Raw genomic sequence first — 24,902 nt, 5'->3', positions numbered from 1 at the left:
ACTTCCGGGTCAAGTATTTTTGCAATCCTTCAGACTAACAGTTCCATTCTGTATACCTTTAAAATGAATAATTATGGTGAAAATGACGGAAAATTTGCACAATTATCGATATATTGTATACTAGCTATTATACAAATAATAATTTAAAGTATTTATGTGACATGTGTGTGTGTGTTAAAATCCTGATGTACAGTATCCAGTTGTCTTTTAAATAACTTGGATGGATCAACTCACTCCCTGTCTTTCCGTACTCTCTCCAACACTTGTAAATGAACTACTGGAGGTGGGTGTAGCCATGGTGGAATCACAGGGATAGGTACTGTGGGGTTAAACTCTCTGCCATACAATCCCATTTTCCTCGCCTGGTTATAAATCAAATCAAATGTTATTTGTCACATACACATGGTTAGCAGATGTTAATGCGAGTGTAGCGAAATACTTGTGCTTCTAGTTCCAATCATGCAGTAATATCTAACAAGTAATCTAACAATTTCACAACAATAACCCACCCATCCAAAGCTTTTATTCTGTCCACGTTCCCAACATGCCTCGTGGGGTGAGACACCCATGCCCTGTAAATTAACCCGATAGTTTATTGCCAGCTCTTGCCTTCTGTAATGAATAACATCTCCACCTGTAGAGCTGACACTGGAGAGGTCTGAAAGGCCCCACTACATCAGCATGCATGATGGACGCGTCTCCCTGTCAGGAATGCCATACCACGGTTGCCCTTAGTTTTGAAGATGTAATCCGGAGAGGTGTTTTCTCCATCTCTAGTTATCATACTCTAATTCCACTGATATTAAAACATGATCCTCCAGAAAGTGGAGAGCAACACTTATACAGCTCCACTAGACAATACATGTAGAAAATTGTACAAGTGGTTGAAATTCGTGACATGTACAAACATTAGCAGACCTAGCATTTGGTTTAACAATAAAAGTGAATCGCCTTTGTAGCATAAATAATATAACAGTGATGTTATTGTTAACTATCATTACTTAATGCAGTTATCATGGTAACAGTAATATAAAAACATTAATGCTACTATTAATATTATTAAAAATAATAATCACATTATTATAATAATCAACTTTAAAAAAAAAACACTTTTAAATCCCATTAATCAGCCCATTCGTTTTGCACGGTGTTGTAACGGTTGTCGTCGGGAATAGAGGACCAAAACGCAGCAGGAATGTGGATGCTCATCTTGTTATTTATTTTTAAATAAAGAGAACACCAAAATAACAAACCGAAAAAATGCACGAACAACAAAACAGTCTTGTCAGGCTCACAGGCAAAACAAGAAACAATCTCCCACAACACCAAACCAAACAATTACCCATATATAGGACTCAGAGGCAACGAGAAAGCGCCTGCCTCCAATTGAGAGTCCCTGGTCATCCCTACTGCCTCTGATCTGGTGGACTCACTAAACAGAGAACATCCCTGGTCATCACTACTGCCTCTGATCTGGCGGACTCACTAAACAGAGAACATCCCTGGTCATCCCTACTGCCTCTGATCTGGAGGACTCACTAAACAGAGAACATCCCTGGTCATCTCTACTGCCTCTGATCTGGTGGACTCACTAAACAGAGAACATCCCTGGTCATCCCTACTGCCTCTGATCTGGAGGACTCACTAATCACAAATGCTTTGTTTGTAAATGATGTCTAAGTGTTGTAGAATGCCCCTGGCACGTGAAATTATTTATATTTTTTACTTTTGATACTTAAATATCATTTTAGCAACTACATGTACTTTAGATACTTAAAACTAAATCATTTTACTGGAGTAGTATTTTACTGGGTGACTTTTACTTGAGTCATTTTCTATTTAGGTATCTTTACTTTTACTCAATTGGGTACTTTTTCCACCACTGGTTATATGCTCTGACTCATGTGCTGTGTTGGTGAGTCTGCAAACATTTAGCTCACATAGCAGACCACTTATATGAGGCACTCCAAATGTATGCCCAGGTGAGACAGATGAGTATCCAGATAAGTTTTGCTTGGGTCCTCCTAGCCCATGTGGGGGTGGAAAGGAACAAGGAAGTAGATATGCTAGCTAAATAGGCCCTCAGGAGAGTGGAGGTGGATGTGGAGGAGCCAATGAGCAAGTCAGAGGCTAAGGGAATGATATGGACAGTAGTGGTGCAGAGATGGTAGGAGCAGTGGAACAGCGACAGTAAAGATAGGCATCTCTTCTAGATGCAGAGTAAAGTCAGGGAGGGAAGGCGGTAGGAAGAGACCGAAGAGAGGAGGCCATCTTTACAAGGCTAAGGGTGGGACACAGCCGATTGAATAAGTCATTAAATGTGATAGGAAAGCATCCAACAGGAAGTTCTGAATACTGTCAGGAAACAGAGACAGTGCAGCATGTACTGATGCAGCGTGGGCAGTATGAGAGGGAAAGAGAGAGGCTGAGATCCAGTATGAGGGAGAAAGGGGATGAGTTTAGAGAGCATACTGAGTAGAACATTGTTAGATACAGTCACAGATATTTTCTTTTTTTAAGAGAAACAGGGCTGGCAGGTAGGATTTAGTTCCTTCCTGTCTCTGGCCCTCACTCCAGTACAAGAGGTGGCGGTAATGCACCAGAACATTAGATGCCAACCGCCGATAAACCCCACAGAAGGAGAAGATTCATATTCATTCTCCTTGCAGACTCTCCTCGATTACCTTCAACCTTTTTCAAAAGAAGGCAAGAGAGGACCGAGGAGAGAGGATGAAGGAGGTGAGGAAATGTAATTGATTAAAGGCCTAAACGATTAAAGAAACAAACACTAAGAAAACCTACAAGTAACTTCCAGTTCCTTGTGTTCTTCTTTTAGGATTGGAAAAGTCGAAACGGAATCCTTGGGACATCCCAACTCCGACGTCACCGCATCAAAGATTACGTTAGAAACTGTAAGGGTTAACGTTAGGGTAGAGACGTCCCAAGCATTCTGGATAGCAGTAAGCTTTTAGGTCGTCACTAGCTTCTTTATAATCACAAATTAATAAACCCTGCCTATTTCTACATTTTATCTTCTTAAATTTTGATTTTAACCCTAACCTTAACCACACTGCAAACCTTATGCCTAACCTTAACCACACTGTTAACCTTATGCCTAACCCTAACCTTAACCACACTGTTAACCTTATGCCTAACCCTAACCACACTGCTATCCTTATGCCTAACACTGTTAACCGTATGCCTAACCCTAACCACACTGCTAACCTTATGCCTAACCCTAACCACACTGTTAACCTTATGCCTAACCCCTAACCACATTGTTAACCTTATGCCTAACCCTAACCACACTGCTAACCTTATGCCTAACCCTAACCCTAACCACACTGTTAACCTTATGCCTAACCCTAACCTAACCACACTGTTAACCTTATGCCTAACCCTAACCACACTGTTAACCTTATGCCTAACCCTAACCCTAACCACACTGCTAACCTTATGCCTAACCCTAACCACATTGCTAACCTTATGCCTAACCCTAACCACACTGCTAACCTTATGCCTAACACTGCTAACCTTATGCCTAACCCTAACCTTTACCACACTGTTAACCGTATGCCTAACCCTAACCACACTGCTAACCTTATGCCTAACCCTAACCACACTGTTAACCTTATGCCTAACCCTAACCACATTGTTAACCTTATGCCTAACCCTAACCTTAACCACACTACTAACATTATGCCTAACCCTAACCTTAAATTTAGACCAAGAAGTAACATTTCGTATCCAATGTTGACTTTGTGGTTGTGGGATCTGACTTTGTGGATACCCTTTTTTTAGGACCAGCTTCAAGCTTCCCTTACTTCCCCAAATTGTAAAGCTGAAGAACCCTCTTCCACATTTTAAATGATTAAGACTGAAGACATGAGTGACTTCAAACATTTTCTAATACATTTATTAAAGAAATAATGTGATATACTGTGGTACTCCAGAATAATGTGATATACTGTGGTACTCTGCAATAATGTGATATACTGTGGTACTCCGGAATAATGTGATATACTGTGGTACTCTGCAATAATGTGATATACTGTGGTACTCCGGAATAATGTGATATACTGTGGTACTCTGCAATAATGTGATATACTGTGGTACTCCGGAATAATGTGATATACTGTGGTACTCCGGAATAATGTGATATACTGTGGTACTCCGGAATAATGTGATATACTGTGATACTCCGGAATAATGTGATATACTGTGGTACTCTGCAATAATGTGGTATACTGTGGTACTCCGGAATAATGTGATATACTGTGGTACTCCAGAATAATGTGATATACTGTGGTACTCCAGAATAATGTGATATACTGTGGTACTCCACAATAATGTGATATACTGTGGTACTCCGGAATAATGTGATATACTGTGGTACTCCGGAATAATGTGATATACTGTGGTACTCCGGAATAATGTGATATACTGTGGTACTCTGGAATAATGTGATATACTGTGGTACTCTGCAATAATGTGATATACTGTGGTACTCTGGAATAATGTGATATACTGTGGTACTCCGGAATAATGTGATATACTGTGGTACTCGGGAATAATGTGATATACTGTGGTACTCGGGAATAATGTGATATACTGTGGTACTCGGGAATAATGTGATATACTGTGGTACTCTGGAATAATGTGATATACTGTGGTACTCGGGAATAATGTGATATACTGTGGTACTCGGGAATAATGTGATATACTGTGGTACTCGGGAATAATGTGATATACTGTGGTACTCGGGAATAATGTGATATACTGTGGTACTCGGGAATAATTTGATATACTGTGGTACTCGGGAATAATGTGATATACTGTGGTACTCGGCAATAATTTGATATACTGTGGTACTCTGGAATAATTTGATATACTGTGGTACTCTGGAATAACTTGATATACTGTGGTACTCTGCAATAATTTGATATACTGTGGTACTCTGCAATAATTTGATATACTGTGGTACTCTGGAATAATGTGATATACTGTGGTACTCTGGAATAATGTGATATACTGTGGTACTCCGGAATAATGTGATATACTGTGGTACTCTGCAATAATTTGATATACTGTGGTACTCTGGAATAATGTGATATACTGTGGTACTCTGCAATAATTTGATATACTGTGGTACTCTGGAATAATGTGATATACTGTGGTACTCTGGAATAATGTGATATACTGTGGTACTCTGGAATAATGTGATATACTGTGGTACTCCGGAAGCCAAGAAGTAGTTAGAAAGTAACAGAACCTCAAAACCACACAGAGGTTGACAGAGGTTGCATCTGAATTATCTTTCAGTGAATCGATCTTAAATAATTGATCAATAATTAAACTATAATAGACTTCAGATAGTATGTAGAACACCTTTTCTTTCTAGAAATAAGGTTTAAAAGGATGAGAGAAATGCCACTCTACCCACTGCTGTCAGACTGCACAACAAAACTCTACTTCTTAAATGTTTTCCCCCCAAAAATATGTTTGTAACAATTTTAAGGTTTTAGTTTCCACCATGAAAACATTTCCTGTAATGTTTTAAGTTTCCTGTATTCTATTTATGCCATTTATTATGTATTTTAAGTGATTGTTTTGCAATTATTTTTCTGATGTAAATTCTGCATTTCTTCAGTTTTATCTGTGAGCAAGAACCAATAAACTCAAAGATCCTTCTTAAAAATAATATTAAATAATAATACATTTTATTTGGCGGACTCCTTTCAGGGCACTCAAGGACATTTTACATTAACAGTAGGCCTACAGTGCCCTTGAGTGTAACAGTCGTCATAGTAAGTGGACCAAAGCGCAGCGGGTTGAGTGCTCATTATATATTTATTTAGAACACTTAAGAAAACGAAACAAGAAAACATACGAACAGGATTACAGGCTAACACAGCTATGTAATCACAACTTCCCACAAAGGGACAGGTGAAAACAGGCTACCTAAGTATGACTCTCAATCAGCAACAACGATGCACAGCTGTTCCTGATTGAGAGCCATACCAGGCCAACAAAGAAATACACAACATAGACAGAACATAGAAATACGAAATAAAGAACATAACCCAAAAACCCCAGAACACATGAATCAAACACCCCTCTTACATAAATACATATCCCATTAAACCCCGAATCACATAAAACAAATACCCCCCTGCCACGTCCTGACCAAACTACAATAACAAATAACCCCTTTACTGGTCAGAACGTGACATTGAGAAACTATTCACACCCCTTGACTTTTTCCACACTATGTTGTATTACAGCCTGAATTTAAAATGTATTAAATAGAGATGTTGTTCCACTGATCTACCCCACAAAGTCAAAGTGGAATTTTGTTTTTAGAAATGTTTACAAATAAAAAAGAATTTAAGTTGAAAAAAAAGCTGAAATGTCTTGAGTCAACAATTTTTCAACCCCTTTGTTATGGCAAGCCTAAATACATTCAGGAGTAAAAATGTACTTAACTCATAATAAGCAGTGTTGTAAAGTTAAGTACTTCAAAGTACTACTTAAGTCGTTTTTTGGGCCATCTGTACTTTACCATTCATATTTTTCAACAACTTCTACTCCATATATTTTCCCTGACACCCCAAAATACTTGTTACATTTTGAAGTGCTCAGCAGGACATGGTCCAATTCATATACTTATCAAGAGAACATCCCTGGTCATCCCTACTGCCTCTGATCTAATGGACTCACTAAACAGAGAACATCCCTGGTCATCCCTACTGCCTCTGATCTAATGGACTCACTAAACAGAGAACATCCCTGGTCATCCCTACTGTCTCTGATCTGATGGACTCACTAAACACAAATGCTTAGTTTGTAAATGATGTCTGAGTGTTGGAGCGTGCCCCTGGCTATCCGTAAATAAAATAAAAACAAGAAAATGGTGCTGTCTGGTTTGCTTAATATAAGGAATTAGAAATTATTTATACTTTTACTTTTGATACTTAAGTATATTTAAAACCATAAAAAAAAACATGTATTTATTTTACTGGGTGACTTTCACTTGAGTCATTTTCTATTATGGTATCTTTGCTTTTACTCAACTAAGTCAAATTGGGTACTTTTTCCACCACTGATAATAAGTTGCATGGACTCACTCTGTGTGTAATAATTTGTATGATTACCCCATCTCTGTATCCCACACATACAATTATCTGTGAGGTCCCTCAGTCGAGTAGCGAATTTCAAGCACAGATTTTAACCACAAAGACCATGGAGTTTTTCCAATGCCTCCCAAAGGCCACCTATTGGTAGATGGGTCAAATGTGGAAAAAATGAATTGAATATGCCTTTGAAGTTATAAACGATGCTTGGATGGTGTATCAATACACCCAGTCACTACAAAGATACAGGCGTCCTTCCTAACTCAGTTGCCAGAGAGGAAGGAAACCGCTCAAGGGATTTGACCAACAGTGATTTTAAAATAGTTAGAGTTTAATGGCTGTGATAGGAGAAAACTGAGGATGGATCAACAACATTGTAGTTACTCCACAATACTAACCTAAATGACCGAGTGAAAAGAATGAGGCCTCTACAGAATACACATTTTCTAAAACATGCATCTAGTTTGCAATAAGGTACTAAAGTAATACTGCAAAGAAATAAACTTTTTGTCCTGAATACAACGCATGATGTTTGGAGCAAATCCAACACGGAATACTACTCTTCATATTTTCAAGCCTGGTGGTGGCTGCATCACGTTATGGATTTGCTCATCATCGGCAAGGACTAAGGAGTTTTTTTTCTAGGATAAAAATAAACGGAATAGAGCTACACACAGGCAAAATCCTAGAGGAAAACCTGGTTCAGTCTGCTTTCCACCAGGGAGACAAATTAACCTTTCAGCAGGACAATAACCTAAAACACGAGACCAAATCTACACTGGAGTTGCTTACCAAGATGAGATTGAATGTTTCTGAGTGGCCTAGTTAGTTTTGACCTAAAATCAGCTTCAAGAACTATGGCAAGACTTTAAAATGGCTGTCTAGCAATGATCAACAACCAACTTGACAGAGCTTGAAAAAGAATAATGGGCAAATGTTGTACAATCCAGGTGTGCAACACTTTAGAGACTTACTTCAAAAGAATCACAACTCTAACCTCTGCTAAAGGTGATCCTTAACATCATTTTTTCGGCACTGAGCAGATTTCAGGTCTGCTGAGCGCAAACTTGAACGGCATTCTGTGGAACTTCCGGCTCGCATTTACTGTGAACACTGAGGCTATACCCCCTTTATGTTCCAGTAGGCTGCTGGGGCTATTTTATCATAATGTAGACCTACCATCAAAAACAATGGAGAAAAATGCATCCCATAAAATGTTAACATGGAAATAGCTTTTCTGCCATTCTGTCTACAGTAGCAGCAAATGTGTTGTGATCAATGTAGGCCTACATTCCATGAGACTTTTGAAAGAAAGAATAAAACATGCAGGGCTTGACATTAACCTGTTGATCCACTTGTCCATCAGACAATGTGACTGAAAATATTGTGTTTGATGCAAGAAACCACTTTACAAAATAAAAAAGCACTATTATTCCCATACCATTATTGGCTACTTAGCTTATTCAAGACAGTCTCAAAATACAACACTGCCTGCCCCCTTAAGACATAATAAAGGCTCTTTACCAGACTTCAAAGATGGCTAGAAATGCACAGGCTTTGTGCTCTTGTAAGAAGCAACCACTCCCCCACTGTTAACTAGACATTAGCTATAACTAGGTTAATAACTCACTAACTAGCAAAGAAAATGAACAAGCTCTCGCTTTGATATAGAAAAGTAAAATAAAAAATAAATGCACATCTACTTGTGACGCTCGTGCTATAAACACAGCTGTTCAAAGTGAATGGCACATATCCATATATGGCAATTTGCATATAGGCCTACTGCATGCCTGTCAATGCAATAGAATCCTACTCCAATGCTGCTCTGCCTACAAGAAGATCTTTTGCAGTTAGTTTTGCATACTAAGTCTTGCATAGTTCATTTTGTTTCGGTATGTTACATTTAAAGTGGCTAATATTGCGTTGACTCGAGCATAATTCCTACAATGAAACGTTGATAGTGTTAAGTAAAGAAGTGGAAAACACTAGAAAGTTGAGTGGAGTTCAATCTTGTGCTTCTCTGCTTGGGCTGATATTTCCTCTCCATTAGAGGGAACATTGCTCAGGGGCTTGAATACTTTTCTAAAGCAAGATATAGTACATTATTTTATTTAAAAATCTCACAATTTGACATTAAATGAAATCAATTTTAATCCTAAATTTGTAACAAACTGTTGAAAAAGGGGTGTGTATACATCTGGAAGGCACTGTACATCAAATCAAGTGCAGTACATAAGATCATAAAATCAAGCACATCAATCAAACTCCAATTTAAATTAAAGGACAGATAAAAAAAAACATTTAAAAGTGGAGAGAGGGGTTGGGTAGAGGATATGAACCCTCCTAACTGAAACCATTTCATTGCTGCATCATACAAATATACACAGTGCTCTTTGGGTAATGCTAAACAAAAAACAATGTCCAAATAAATACATAAATCTCAACATTATCAAAGTAAAGTTGCAACCTTCATATAAAAGATACAGGTAACTGCACATTCTACGCAACCATCCCATCCTGTAAGAACACAGATTCTCTCAAACATCAAGATCTTCATTCTTACTTGCTCACGTACAGAAACAAGCACAATTGTGGAGGGCAGGGTGAATAATGCAACTTCTCCAAATGTACACAACTTCCACATGACTAAGTAAACTAAAAGGTTTTCATCAACCAGGTCTTATGAGGTATAACAATATCCTTGAGTATCTACACATATGTGAATGTCAGTAAATAGCAAAACACATTTCATATGACTAATAATAACAATAATAGATTTGCTTTATATAGCTAGCGTTTCTAATACAGAATCTCCAAGTCTCTTTAAAAAAATAAAATAAAAAAATAATTCAGGCAGCTGGCAGTTCATTGGAGATGGTCTTCCACAGATCGATGATGATCCCGTTCAATAAAGGAGTAGCTTGAGTGGTGGTGGCATCAATGGTACAGCCAGGGAGGGAGAAACATCAGTCAGACAGGCCCGGAGCTTTTCATCAGGCACTTCTGTCGCTGAAGTTCACAGTTACGGCTCTGTATAGGCTGGATCATCCACCACCGAAAGTGTAACACCCACCTGGGTCATCCTTCGGCAGCTATAAGAGCCTGAGAGACCACCACACCTTGGCAGTTATCCTATGAGGCGAGCCTCTGTCATCCCCTAACAGCACAGTCCACATCCTTACAGAAAACGAGGCAGGTGGATCAAACATCCGGTGCATCATTCAAATTTAGAATTACCAGCTAGCTAGCTAGCCAAGCTAAGTAAAGACTTACCATCGTCAGTCCTACGAACGAAATAACAGGTTATCAAATGCCCACAAAATAAAAATGTAATTAAACAAAATAAATCCCTTAAAAATAACAAAGATAGGCACAGTCTCAAAGTTAAAGTACTTCTAAAACAACGTTACAGTGACCCTATTTTCAGATCAACTTAAAAAAAATCTAAATACAGCAAAAACTATAATACACAAATTCATACAGTACCAGTCAAAAGTTTGGACACAACTAGGGTTCAATTCAAGGGTTTATTTGTAATATTTTCTACATTGTAGAATAATAGTGAAGATATCAAAACTATGAAAAAACATATGGAATCATGTAGTAGCCCCAAAAAAAGTGTTAAACAAATCAAAATATATTTTATATCTGAGATACTTTAAAAGTAGCCACCCTTGCCTTGACGACAGCTTTGCACACTCTTGGTATTCTCTCAACCAGCATCATGAGGTAGTCACCTGGAATGCATTTCAATTAACAGGTGTGCCTTGTTGAAAGTTAATTTGTGGAATTTCTTTCCTTCTTAATGTGATTGAGCCAATCAGCTGTGTTGTGACAGAAGATAGCCCTATTTGGGCTATCAATATTACGGCAAGAACAGCTCAAATAAGCAAAGAGAAACGACAGGCCATCATTACTTTAAGACATGAAGGTCAGTTAATCCGGAACGTTTCAAACGTTGAAAGTTTCTTCAAGTGCAGTCACAAAAACCATCAAGCACTATGATGAAACTGGCTCTCATGAGGACCGCCACCGGAAAGGATGACCCAGAGTTACCTCTGCTGCAGAGGATAAGTTCCTTAGAGTTACCAGCCTCAAAAATAGCTTCACAGAGTTCAAGTAACAGTCACATCTAAACATCAACTGTTCAGAGGAGACTACGTGAATTAGGCCTTCACGGTTGAATTGCTGCAAAGAAACCACTACCAAAGGACACCAAGAAGAAGAAGAGACTTGCTTGGACCAAGAAACACGAGCAATTACACTGGTGGAAATCTGTCCTTTGGTCTGATCAGTCCAAATTTGAGATGTTTGGTTCCAACCACCGTGTCTTTGTGAGACGCAGAGTAGGTGAACGGATGATCTCCGCATGTGTGGTTCCTACCGTGAAGCATGGAGGGGGTGGTGTGATGGTGCTTAGCTGGTGACTGTCTGGGATTTATTTAGAATTCAAGGCACACTTCACCAGCACGGCTACCACAGCATTCTGCAGCGATACGCCAACCCATCTGGTTTGCGCTGAGTGGGACTATCATTTGTTTTTCAACAGGACAATGACCCAATACACCTCCAGGCTGTGTAAGGGCTATTTGACTAAGGAGAGTGACGGAGCGCTGCATCAGATGACCTGGCCTCAACAATCACCCGATCTCAACCCAATCGAGATGGTTTTGGATGAGTTGGACCGCAGAGTGAAGGAAAAGCAGCTCAGTGAAGGAAAAGTGCTCAGCATATGTGGAAACTCCTTCAAGAGTGTTGGAAAAGCTCTTTGAGAGAATGCCAAGAGTGTGCAAAGCTGTCATCCAGGAAAAGGGTGGCTTACTTTGAAGAATCTCAAATATATTTGTATTTGTTTAACACTTTTTTTGGTTACTACATGATTCCATGTGTTATTTCATAGTTTTGATGTCTTCACTAATATTCTACAATGTAGAAAATAGTAAAAATAAAGAAAAACAGTGGAATGAGTAGGTGTGTCCAAACTTTTTACAGGTACTGTATGTACATAATTAATCTAGACAAAGTGACAACATTGAAACAACCCACATGAAAAACATTTAAGTAACTGAAAGGATTGTTGCACATCTTGATCTGTCAGGTGCAGACGACCGTGAAGTACTAGAGAGGTCAGAGACTAGCACAAGCCTTAGTCCTGCTCCTGTGTCATCACAGCAATGCCCACCTGAGCATGCCGGATGGTGCGTCCATGGAGCTTGTACCCATCATGCTTCACCACAGCAACGGTGCCAGGCTCCCATCCCTCAGCAGGAGTGTGGCACACTATCTCGTGCTGGTAAGGGTCGTATTTAGCCCCAACGGGGCTCATCTTCATAAGACCGTGCTTTGTGAAGACCCCCTGCAGCCTCTCCTTGATCTGGGCCAGTCTCTGGTCCTCCTCCCCCTGCTTCAACAGGTCAGCTACCTCCACCAGGTCACGGCAGAAACTCTGGATCCCTGTAGGAGTGAAGAGGGATTACAACTGCACAAAGTAGAAGGACTATACTCGGTATGGGTCGGAGATGTCAGGGTAGGAGGAAAAAAAACATCTCACCAAACAGCTTGGCGTCTTGAACAAACTTCTGAGTTCTTCTTCGAACGTTGTCAGAGTCAGCCATGACTCTTTTGTATCTTTCCTGGAATACAATACAGCTTCCGTGAAAAAAAAAAAAAACCCACACACACACACACAGAGATTCCGATGTTGACGCACTAAACCACATCTCAAACTCATTCCAGAGAGAGCTGAGTGTCTGCGAATTTTTGCTCTTCCCTTGTGCTTGATTGATGACATAAGGTTACTAATTAATAAGGAACTCTCCTCACCTGGTTGTCTAGGTCTTCATTGAAAGGAAAACCCCAAAACCTGCAGACACTAAGCCAGGAATCTTCAACTAGATTCAGCTGAGGGACACCAGTTGGGGAACCCTGCACTAGGCCCTCCATGGAATGAGTTGGACACCCCTGCACTGAACCATTCACACCAACTATGGTGCGTTTGTCCCTCCACTTTCCCCCAAAACTCGTATAACGTCACCAACACTGCTGCGGTCATTCTCTGTGACAATATGTTGTTCAAAGTGGCTGGAGAGGACGCAGTAATGAGAGAAATCCTATACTAGTGGAAAAACAATATGATAAGGCAAAAATTAGGTTAAGCTTTTCATCCTATAGGGTGAATCATGAAAGGTGCTTGGCTACGTTTCATTCAGTTCACCCCATTTATTACGCGAGGAAATGCAAAACCGGCACCTGTCGTCATCCCACGCAAAAATGCTGACCATCATGACGCTGGCTGCTTACAGTTCTCTTTCCATCTGATTAAAGAGATGATGCAGTCCAGACAGGCCTGTTATAGGAAACTTTCTGAAAGGACATAGAGAATTAGCAAACTCATACACGCACACCCAACCACCTAAAAGGACCCGTCAATCAAAGCCGCCTGCAGTGCATCTCACTCAGACATAAGCAAATCACATTTCTCCTTTTCCAAAAATGGATTAAAAGCCTTGCCTTAGCTTCAAATACTTTCTGTAGGATATCAAAAACTAGTCTACATTATAGTATAATGCTAAATCAATGTAGCCTATCATAGAAACTGACAAGGAAAGGTTTAAGTGGGAGGTATAGAGACAGCTGTGATACAGGCTATATGAAGATGAAATTGCCAACCATTACAAAATAGAAAAGCATGCAACCTGTCCACAGCCCAAGGATCAGCCGTTGATCCACAGCCCAAGGATCAGCCGTTGATCCACAGCCCAAGGATCAGCCGTTGATCCACAGCCCAAGGATCAGCCGTTGATCCACAGCCCAACGATCAGCCGTTGATCCACAGCCCAACGATCAGCCGTTGATCCACAGCCCAACGATCAGCCGTTGATCCACAGCCCAACGATCAGCCGTTGATCCACAGCCCAACGATCAGCCGTTGATCCACAGCCCAACGATCAGCCGGTGATCCATGTTTGTGAAGCAATGGGTGGTTATGTTGACACTACATTTTTAATTAGAGTAGGAGTGCTTTATCTAAATCTGTGCAACCACTTATTGATAAGGTCAAATCTGGCAGATATTTACTCTGCCTATAGCACAGATTCAATCCTAGTAAAGATTCCCTGTCTTAGGCCAGTTAGGATCACCACTTTATTTTAAGAATGTGAAATGTCAGAATAATAGTAGAGAGAATGATTTATTTCAGCTTTTATTTCTTTCATCACATTCCCAGTGGGTCAGAAGTTTGCATACACTCAATTAGTATCTGGTAGCATAACCTTTAAATTGTTTAACTTGGGTCAAACAATTCAGGTAGCCTTCCACAAGCTTCCCACAATAAGTTGGGTGAATTTTGGCCCATTCCTCCTGACAGAGCTGGTGTAATGGAGTCAGGTTTGTATGCCTCCTTGCTCACACACGCCTTTTCAGTTCTGTCCACAAATTTTCTATAGGATTGAGGTCAGGGCTTTGTGATGGCCACTCCAATACCTTGACTTTGTTGTCCTTAAGCCTTTTTGCCACAACTTTGAAAGTATGCCTGGGGTCATTATCCATTTGGAAGACCCATTTGCGACCAAGCTTTAACTTCCTGACTGATGTCTTGAGATGTTGCTTCAATATATCCACATAATTTTCCTTCCTCATGATGCCATCTATTTTGTGAAGTGCACCAGTCCCTCCTGCAGCAAAGCACCCCCATAATATGATGCTGCCACCACCGTGCTTCACGGTTGGGATGGTGTTCTTCGGCTTGCAAGCATCCCCCTTTTTCCTCCAAACATAACAATGGTCATTATGGCCAAACAGTTCTACTTTTGTTTCATCAGACCAGAGGGCATTTCTCAAAAAGTACAATCTTTGTCCCCAGGTGCAGTTGCAAAACGTAGTTTGGCTTTTTTATGGCGGCTTTGGAGCATTGGCTTCTTCCTTGCTGAGCAGCCTTTCAGGTTATGTCGACATAGGACTCGTTTTACTGTGGATATAGATACTTCTGTACCCGTTTCCTCCAGCATCTTCACAAGGTCCTTTGCTGTTGTTCTGGGTTTGATTTGCACATTTTGCACCAAAGTACGTTCATCTTTAGGAGACAGAACGTGTCTCCTTCCTGAGCGGTATGACGGCTGTGTGCTTCCATGGTGTTTATACTTGCGTACTATTGTTTGTACAGATGAACGTGGTACCTTCAGGCGTTTGGAAATTGCTCCCAAGGATGAACCAGACTTGTGGAGGTCTACAATTGTTTTTCTGAGGTCTTGGCTGATTTATTTTGATTTTCCCATGTCAAGCAAAGAGGCACTGAGTTTGAAGGTAGGCCTTGAAATACATCCACAGGTACACTTCCAACTGTCTCAAACGATGTCAATTAGCCTATCGGAAGCTTCTAAAGCCATGACATTTTCTGAAATTTTCCAAGCTGTTTAAAGGCACAGTCAACTAAGTGTATGTAAACTTCTGACCCACTGGAATTGTGATACAGTGAATTATATGTGAAATAATCTATCTGTAAACAATTGGTGGAAAAATTACTTGTGTCATGTACAAAGTAGATGTCCTAACCGACCTGCCAATACTATAGTTTGTTGACAAGAAATTTGTGGAGTGGTTGAAAAACGAGTTTTAATGACGCCAACCTAAGTGTATGTAAACTTCTGACTTCAACTGTAGTTTGAAACTTATTTCAAGCTATGTTTTAAAACGATATATATATAGGCTACTAGGCATAGAAGCATAGATCGATCCTCTTACTTGCTGAATGGCTATAAAATAGGCTACAGCGTTGACAATGAACTGGTGGGGAAGTTTGAATGGCGAGAGCGGCGTGATCCCATTGGCTAAATTGATACATTGCAAATGTAAAAAAATGGCAGAGATTATTATTATTTTATTCACACAAAGAATCCACAGACCTGTCAGTGGCAGTGCGCGTTCTTTTGGTCAACAGCTTATTTTCGCATACGAAAAGACGCAAAAATCCAACCTGTTTCCGAAGAAATAATTGACAGATTGCCGCAGGACGATATTTTGCAATCGGTGTGAACGACACCATAAACAAGACGTCCTCATATAAATATTTTTACAGACTTATTTTATTCGGAGAAAAAATAACGGACTTAGTGAGAAAGGACTCTTACCGTCAGCTCCCTGACCTGCTCCTCCAGCTTGCTGGCTCTCATCTCCAGCAGTCTCACATTGGTCCCCGCATGGCTGGAGTCATCTGTGGTGTCATCACCATGGCAATCATCACCTGTTCCCCACTGCTTTGCTGCTGTGCTGTAGAGGCCAATCACGGCGCTGGAATGCAAAATATGGAACAGAAGAAATGTTCAGAATATCGGCCTCAATAGATTTTTTTACTTTGTGCTGTAATATTATTAGTAGCAATCAGGGCAAACCCGTAAAAACCCTTTATGTATGTTCCCCCAAGTACATCATGTGAAAGAATTCGCTGTTCAAACAATTTCCTTCTGAACAACATTTGACTCCTTAAAATCCTACTTAATGTGGCTGAGCGCCAACATCCCACTTCTGTGGGATTTGTAACAGAGCTCAGGCTATAACCACTAATTAACTCAGGATCCCTTAAGCCTAGATTTTGACAGAGAATGGGTGTAAACATAGAAGTGTAAACTAGAGCAGTACCAATAAGTGCTTCATGCTTATCTAACACTCTTATTCTGGTTCAAATAAACAGTTTAAAACAATAGATTCTAGATACAAGGATTGCCGTCTATGCAGTGCTATCTGAGGCATGATGCTTCAACTCCATTGACTGAGAGACTGGAATTCAATCAAAGCCACCACAGCAAGGTTTACAGTCTCTTGTTTACAAAGTATTGGCCTGGGCAAGACAAAGTAATTATCAGCTAGCTAGTTAGCTAGCTAAATCAGTGGTAGCTAGCTAGTTAATGATAACAAGCCATCTAGCACTTGAACCAGTATCTGGGCAGAGGAGGAGACGATGAATATAGCCCAGTTACCTACCATTAATTTTGACATTAGACAGCGCTGCAAGTTTTATGTCATAATATGTTTGTTACTCACCAAATATGGAGTTTCGCTGAGCAACTATAGTAATTTAGTGCTGTCACACCCAGTATGTACTATTGGTACTATACAGACAACTGGTAACTGACAAAAAAACGAGGTCAAATTATGACGTCAATGATCTTAAAAAGTCAGAAAGTCGGAGCCCGAGTTTCTGACTTGGAATTCCGAGTTGGATGAACGTTTAACCTCTATGGGCTAGGTGGGACGCTTGCAGTCATTAACCTCTATGGGCTACTCAATAGCCAGTGTAATCCCGTGGCGCGATATTCAAATACCTCAAAAATGCAAAAACTTCAATTTTTCAAACATATGACTATTTTACACCATTTTAAAGACAAGACTCTCGTTAATCTAACCACACTGTCCTATTTCAAAAAGCTAGCATATAAATGTCACATAAACCCAAACCACAGCTAAATGCAGCACTAACCTTTGATGATCTTCATCAGATGACAACCCTAGGACATTATGTTATACAATACATGCATGTTTTGTTCAATCAAGTTCATATTTATATCAAAAAACAGCTTTTTACATTAGCATGTGACTAGCATGTGACTAGCATTCCGACCGAACACTGCCGGTGAATTTACTAAATTACTCACGATAAACGTTCACAAAAAACATAACAATTATTTTAAGAAATATAGATACAAAACTCCTCTATGCACTCGATATGTCCGATTTTAAAATAGCTTTTCGGTGAAAGCACATTTTGCAATATTCTAAGTAGATAGCCCGGCATCACAGGGCTAGCTATTTAGACACCCAGCAAGTTTAGCACTCACCAAAGTCAGATTTACTATAAGAAAAATGTTATTACCTTTGCTGTTCTTCGTCAGAATGCACTCCCAGGACTTCTACTTCAATAACAAATGTTGGTTTGGTCCCAAATAATCCATTGTTATATCCAAATAGCGGCGTTGTTGCGTGCGTTCAAGACACTATCCGAAAGGGTAAATAAGGGTGACGAGCATGGCGCATTTCGTGACAAAAAATGTGTAAATATTCCATTACCGTACTTCGAAGCATGTCAACCGCTGTTTAAAATAAATTTTTATGCCATTTTTCTCGTAAAAAAGCGATAATATTCCGACCGGGAAAGCGTGTATACATATAAAGAGAGAGAAAATAAAAACATCTCGTGCCCTCGTGCACGAGCCTGAGTCTCAGAGTACTCTGACCAGCCACTATCCAAACGCGATAATGTGTTTCAGCCTGAGGCTGCCTCGATATCATTCAGCTTTTTCCCGGGCTCTGAGAGCCTATGGGAGCCGTAGGAAGTGTCACGTTACCGCAAAGATCCTCAGTCTTCAATAAAAAGAGCCAAGATGAACAACAACTTGTCAGACAGGCCACTTCCTGCATGGAATCTTCTCAGGTTTTGGCCTGCCATTTGAGTTCTGTTATACTCACAGACACCATTCAAACAGTTTTAGAAACTTTAGGGTGTTTTCTATCCAAAGCCAATAATTATATGCATATTCTAGTTACTGGGCAGGAGTAGTAACCAGATTAAATCGGGTACGTTTTTTATCCGGCCGTGTCAATACTGCCCCCTAGCCCTAACAGGTTAAAGCGATTTTCCCCAGTCTTTCTGAGTTGCCAGTTGTCTTGAACACACTGAAGTTGGAGATATCCGAGTTGTTTTAAAATGCAGCAATAATACCAGCGAAACAAATCTGACATGATTGTACCACTGTAAATTGAGAAATATGGACAGGAATTGTAACATTTTCTTGTTGTATTTGTCACAATTTAGTCCTAATCAACTCAAAGTTCTGTCAAAGTCACCACACAATTTGTTGATGTAGCCAAGTTTAAATGTAGGCCTAAAATATTATCAGGTTATTAGCCTACAGCTTAGTGAAAATTGCATTCGTTTTGGCTTACCTTTGACTGAAAGATGTCAGCCAGCTTGTTGGCCCTTTTCTCAACCCTTGCACCTGGCTATCAGGGGGATTTAGGAAGGTTGTGGTTGTTTTTACTTGATGATAACCCACTTAAGCTCATCAAAGGTAAGTGAATATTTATAATGCTATTTATGATTTTATTTGACTCCCAAATGGCGGGTATCTGTATTGCTTGATGTTGTTGTCTGAGCGCAGTACTCAGATTATTGCAAAGTGTGCTTTTGCCGTAAAGCTTTTTTGAAATCTGACACAGCGGTTGCATTAAGGAGAAGTTTATCTATAATTCTTCGAATAACAGTTTAATATGTTATCAATGTTTATGATGAGTATTTCTGTAAATTGATGTGCTCATTCACCGGAAGTTTTTGGAGGCAAAATATTTCTGAACTTTACGGGCCAATGTAAAATGGGGTTTTTGGATATAAATATGAACTTTATCGAGCAAAACATACATGTATTGTGTAACATGAAGTCCTATGAGTGCCATCTGATGAAGATCATCAAAGGTTAGTGCTTAATTTTAGCTGTATTTCTGGTTTTTGTGACGCCTCTCCTTGCTTGGAAAATGGCTGTGTGGTTTTTCTTGTTTCTGCGCTGTCCTAACATAATCTAACTTTATGCTTTCGCCGTAAAGCCTTTTTGAAATCGGACAATGTGGGAGGATTAACGAGAAGTGTATCTTTAAAATGGGATATAATAGTTGTCTGTTTGAGAAATTTTAATAATGAGATTTTTGTTGTTTTGAATTTGGTGCCCTGCTATTTCATTGGCTGTTGAATAGTGTGTCCCGCAGGTGGGACGGTAGCGTCCCACATACCCCAGAGAGGTTAAATCATCACCCGTTTGGCGAAGTTGAAGTAGCCTGTGATTCGATGATAAATGAACAGGCACCGCAATGATTATATGCAATGCAGAACAAGCTAGTTAACCTAGTAATATCATCAACCATGTGTAGTTAACTAGTGATTATGTGAAGATCGATTGTTTTTTATAAGATACGTTTAATGCTAGCAAGGTCCTTTTGATGCTGCACTCACGTAACAGGTGGTCAGCCTGCCACGCAGTCTCCTAGTGGATTGCAATGTAATCGATGCCCAAAAAGGTCGATTACCGATTGTTATGAAAACTTGAAATCGGTCGACCTCTACTTACCATCACTACTGGTAAATTGCTAGCTCTGAAAAGATTCCCAAAGCAGATGTTTAGTATTACTGATAGTAACAGGCTGAGCAATAAACTAGATTTAAAAGAAGATGAAAAAGCCGAGCTTGCTAAATGTCAATGTGAACTGGACGACATATACAACGATAAGGCAAAGGCCAAATGGATTGAGAATGGTGAATGGTGTCTGTTTAATCCTACCTCTATGTGGTATCATATTCCTAACAGTTTAATCAACTTGGAGGATTTGAATTCCTAATGGAATGGGATTTTGTCCCTCCAAAATTACCTGTGAAATTCCCTGTTTCACTAGCAAATGTTTTCTTCTGGAAAATTATATTCAAGCAAAATTCAAATGAATAGGAAACCCATTTTCAAAGGACTTTGGTTTGACAAGGGTATTAATTTATGTCGCTCTTGCTGCAGGTGATTCCCTGATCCACCTCCACGCAGACGGCACCATTCTGAATACATCGGGCCCTTCTTTGGACACTGTTAACAAACCTCCAGATGAGCTTCAATGCCATACAACACTCCTTCCATGGCCTCCAACTGCTCTTAAACGCTAGTAAAACTAAATGCATGCTTTTCAACCAATCACTACCCGCACCCGCCCGCCCAACTAGCATCACTACTCTGGACGGTTCTGACTTAGAATATGTGGACAACTATAAATACCTAGGTGTCTGGCTAGACTGTAAACTCTCCTTCCAGACTCATGTTAAACATCTCCAATCCAAAATTAAATCTAGAATCGGCCTCCTTCACTCACGCCGCCAAACATACCCTCGTAAAACTGACTGTCTTACCAATCCTCGACTTTGGCGATGTAATTTACAAAATAGCCTCCAACACTCTACTCAGCAAACTGGATGCAGTCTATCACAGTGCCATCCGTTTTGTCACCAAAGCCCCATATACCACCCACCACTGCGACCTGTATGCTCTTGTCGGCTGGCCCTCGCTACATATTCATCGCCAGACCCACTGGCTCCAGGTCATCTATAAGCCTTTGCTAGGTAAAGCTCCGCCTTATCTCAGCTCACTGGTCACGATAACAACACCCACCCGTAGCACGCGCTCCAGCAGGTATATCTCACTGGTCATCCCCAAAGCCAACACCTCCTTTGGCCGCCTCTCCTTCCAGTTCTCTGCTGCCAATGACGAACGAATTGCAAAAATCGCTGAAGTTGGAGACTTATAATCTCCCTCACTAACTTTAAACATCAGCCATCTGAGCAGCTAACTGATTGCTGCATCTGTACACAGCCCATCTGTAAATAGCCCATCCAATCTACCTAACTCATCCCCATATTGTTTTTAATTTACTTTTTTGCACACCGGTATTTCTACATGCACATCATCTGCACATCTATCACTCCAGTGTTAATTTGCTAAATTGTAATTACTTTGCTACTATGGCCTATTTATTGCCTTACCTCCTCACACCATTTGCACACAGTGTATATATACTTTTTTTCTATTGTGTTATTGACTGTACGTTTGTTTATTCCATGTGTAACTCTGCATTGTTGTTTGTGCACTGCTTTGCTTTATCTTGGCCAGGTCACAGTTGTAAATGAGAACTTGTTCTCAACTGGCCTACCTGGTTAAATAAAGGTGAAATAAAATAAAAAATAAATATGTGATTTTATTTGTTAGACAACACTGGGGAGTTTCTGCCATGAGTTCATTGGTAAATTTCAGGGTATTTCATGGTAATCAGAGAGAATATATGAACGTTTACAAATAAATTCTACTTCCTATTCTTGGACTTATTAAGAACATTTTATTATATTATGAAGTTGTTCCCACTTTCTAAGTCCACAAACGAATAAATTGAACCTTTTGGACAGAAATAAATTCAACAATAAGTGGATGCAATTGGCAATTAATGAAGTCATTTTGGTGATAATAATTCAATATATTGCTATGGAAGTGACCAACCCATACTATGGTCAAAAGCAACTACCTTTACCCTTAATTGTCCAGTTATCCCAAAAGTTAAATTAATTGAAAAATATTTTCTTCCATCTGCCATGTTAATGATTTCTTGCACAAAAGGTTCAATTTTGCCAAAACGCCTTGGTGTTTTTTGCTCCTCTGACTTTTTGAATTGTTTTCATGCTGCCATTCTAGTAAACTATGGATTGAAATTCATGAGGTTGTGTATAAAATCTCCAAAATTACCCATGTTTACATTTGATGATGTTGAATGGCATTATGCTTATCCTTGTAAATCATTATTATTTTCTTAAACAGTATTATTCTCTGGTGTTTTATTATTTAATTGTTTCATTGTATTCACACGAATGTCCCTGTATTGATGTGTAATAATGGTATTATTGTTGGAGAGATATATTTATAATTTCTATCTATTTAGCGACAGCTAGCTAGCACACGGCGTCGCCAACGACTGCTGTGTACCGGAGTCTACAGGACTAGCTGGCTAAACTAGCAGTGTCCTCCGCTCCCGCCTACCAAACATCTTCCCTCCATGTGGAACTGAACAGAACTGCAGGAAAACATTGCCCCACAGGCGGAGGACACTACCGGTGTGTACTAGCTACTGTTGTCGCCCACGCCTCTTCTTCTGTGGGCTTTATCGGCTGTTGGGCATCCAACGTTATGGTGCATTGCCCCCATCTACAGTACTGTACGAGAGCGCCCCTGCCTCCCGCCCATGTACTAGAGTCATGGCTTACAAATGTACCAATACAAGTATAAAGATGGGTTCCTGCAGATGTAGGAATGCCCACATGTAGGCTGGACAATAGAACGAGTCAAAATTACACCCAAGGCTGAAAAACGGCTAAAGAACATTGGCTAAGATGATACACTAGCGAGGGCCCATAGCAAATGAATGGAATCAAACGCTCTGTTCTGACTGGAGTGACGCTTAGGACTTCATTTAGCCTAAATGGCACCAAACAATGTATCCCTTTTTATTCTCTTCTTAGGACAAAACTGAAAAATAACAATTCGTGAAGAAAGTAAACACCCGCACCTCGATGGTACCGAGTGTGTTTATGTCTGCATAACGAGGAAGAATGGGGAAAAATGGCAACTTTGGACTATTTCTGGTCTAGCGATCGATGACAGCAGAGTAAGCTGTCCAACCAAATGTAGTTAGAAAGAGGAGGTTATCCTGATTAAAATGGTGTCCGACTTGAAAAAAAATCCTATTAAACACATTGTGAGATATTTTGCGAAATATACCAGCATGCCTCCCCATAGGAAAACAATGGGGGGAGCACAGAATCTCCAAGGGCAAAAGTTATTTTGGGGCTTGCGTTTGATGACAACCAACCGAGTACGCGGCCCATCCGGATATAATTAGAAAGAGATTATTATGATTAAAATGGTGTACAATTTGAAAAAAATCTAAATATACAGATTGCGAGATATTTGACAAAATAGAGAGCCATACCTATATTTCCCTATAGGAAACAATGGGACAACAGAGTTCCATGAGTCATTTTGTGTTGTTTACATTTGAACTACCAGCAACGTGGGCAGCTCTCATTGACAACAATAGCAAAGCAGGCATTGTGGCATAGAACAATAGGCTGGGAATAGAAAGTAATGAAGGCGAGTTGGTGCCACGGTGCTCAATAGAACTAATAGTAGCTGGCAGGCTGAACAATGCCCTAAAATAAGGCATATTTTTTCGTTATTACTTAAACTACGGCAAGCAAATGGGACATGTGGTAATATTACGAAACTGGGCTCATCGGCTGATGAAATGAACTAGTTTTTAAATCAGAAAAAAAGCATTGTTAAAAATGTCATGTGTCGAGCCTAGGATCGCTCCGAATTGCGGGCTGCAGTTCCACCCTTCTCGAATACCGCGTTTAGAGGTCAGAAAGAATCTGGAGACACCCTTCCGCCACATCTCCATTTGTCTGATCACTACACCAAACGAGTACCTTAGGAAAACGGACCCCTTCCTTTCTATATTCAAGGTCAGAATACGTGTAGAGAGAAAAGTGCATAAAACAGGAATACAATTCGATTCACTCGCGCTTAACTAGGGTCTGAATCCCCCCCTAGCTAACGTTAGCAAAGGCAAAGCTAACTAGCTAACGCTGGCTAGTTTGTTGAAAGTGTTGTCTTTACTTGAACGTTTACACTGTATGTTAAATGGCTAGAAGAGTAACTATATGTTGCCAATACTCACCTGCAATCATTTGACAAGAGGAGTTGTAATCTGCCGAAGCAGTTTAGATTTTTCCGAGTCGAGAAAAAACAGCGTATGGCCATATTTCTGAGATTCCGTTAAAATTCACTGCAGCGGAAGTTTAGGCCAGCCAACTGGTCGTCACTAGTTACTACAGCCACAAAATCACAAACCCCACCTATTTCTACAATTGATCAATTTATATTTAGATATAAATTGATAAACACTGCTAACCTTAAATGGAGACCCAAACATTAGTTTTCATGATTTTTTTACGATATTTTGGCTGTGCAATCTGGAGGAAACCCAGCCGTTCGAGTCTTCTTCCTCTTCTGTTGGGCATTATGGCGGAGTGCAAACCCGATGGTGCTGGATTGGGGTATGGTGGCGACTGGGACTAGGTTCTTACTGTTTATATTCTAGTTAGGAAACGTATTAACGCTTTGAGAATGTCTTCGTCAGACTGTTGGACTT

General features: G+C 40.0%; 1 protein-coding gene across 1 annotated transcript; it reads right to left on the bottom strand.

Annotated features, from left to right (window-relative positions):
* Positions 1 to 5,831: 5,831 nt before the first annotated feature.
* On the bottom strand, positions 5,832 to 24,595 carry grpel2 (GrpE-like 2, mitochondrial). The gene is made up of 4 exons (XM_014198112.3): positions 24,429 to 24,595; positions 16,259 to 16,418; positions 12,685 to 12,766; positions 5,832 to 12,587 (listed from the first exon to the last, which is right to left on the bottom strand). Exons 1-4 carry the CDS (start codon positions 24,509 to 24,511, stop codon positions 12,280 to 12,282), a joined length of 633 nt encoding a protein of 210 aa, XP_014053587.1. The 5' UTR covers positions 24,512 to 24,595; the 3' UTR covers positions 5,832 to 12,279.
* Positions 24,596 to 24,902: the final 307 nt, after the last annotated feature.

The sequence above is a fragment of the Salmo salar genome, chromosome 04 (assembly GCF_965601325.2).
Source record: "Salmo salar chromosome 04, fSalSal1, whole genome shotgun sequence".
Taxonomy (NCBI): domain Eukaryota; kingdom Metazoa; phylum Chordata; class Actinopteri; order Salmoniformes; family Salmonidae; genus Salmo; species Salmo salar.
Note: the sequence above shows the minus strand (reverse complement) of the source record. Positions and strands in the feature narration are given on the sequence as shown.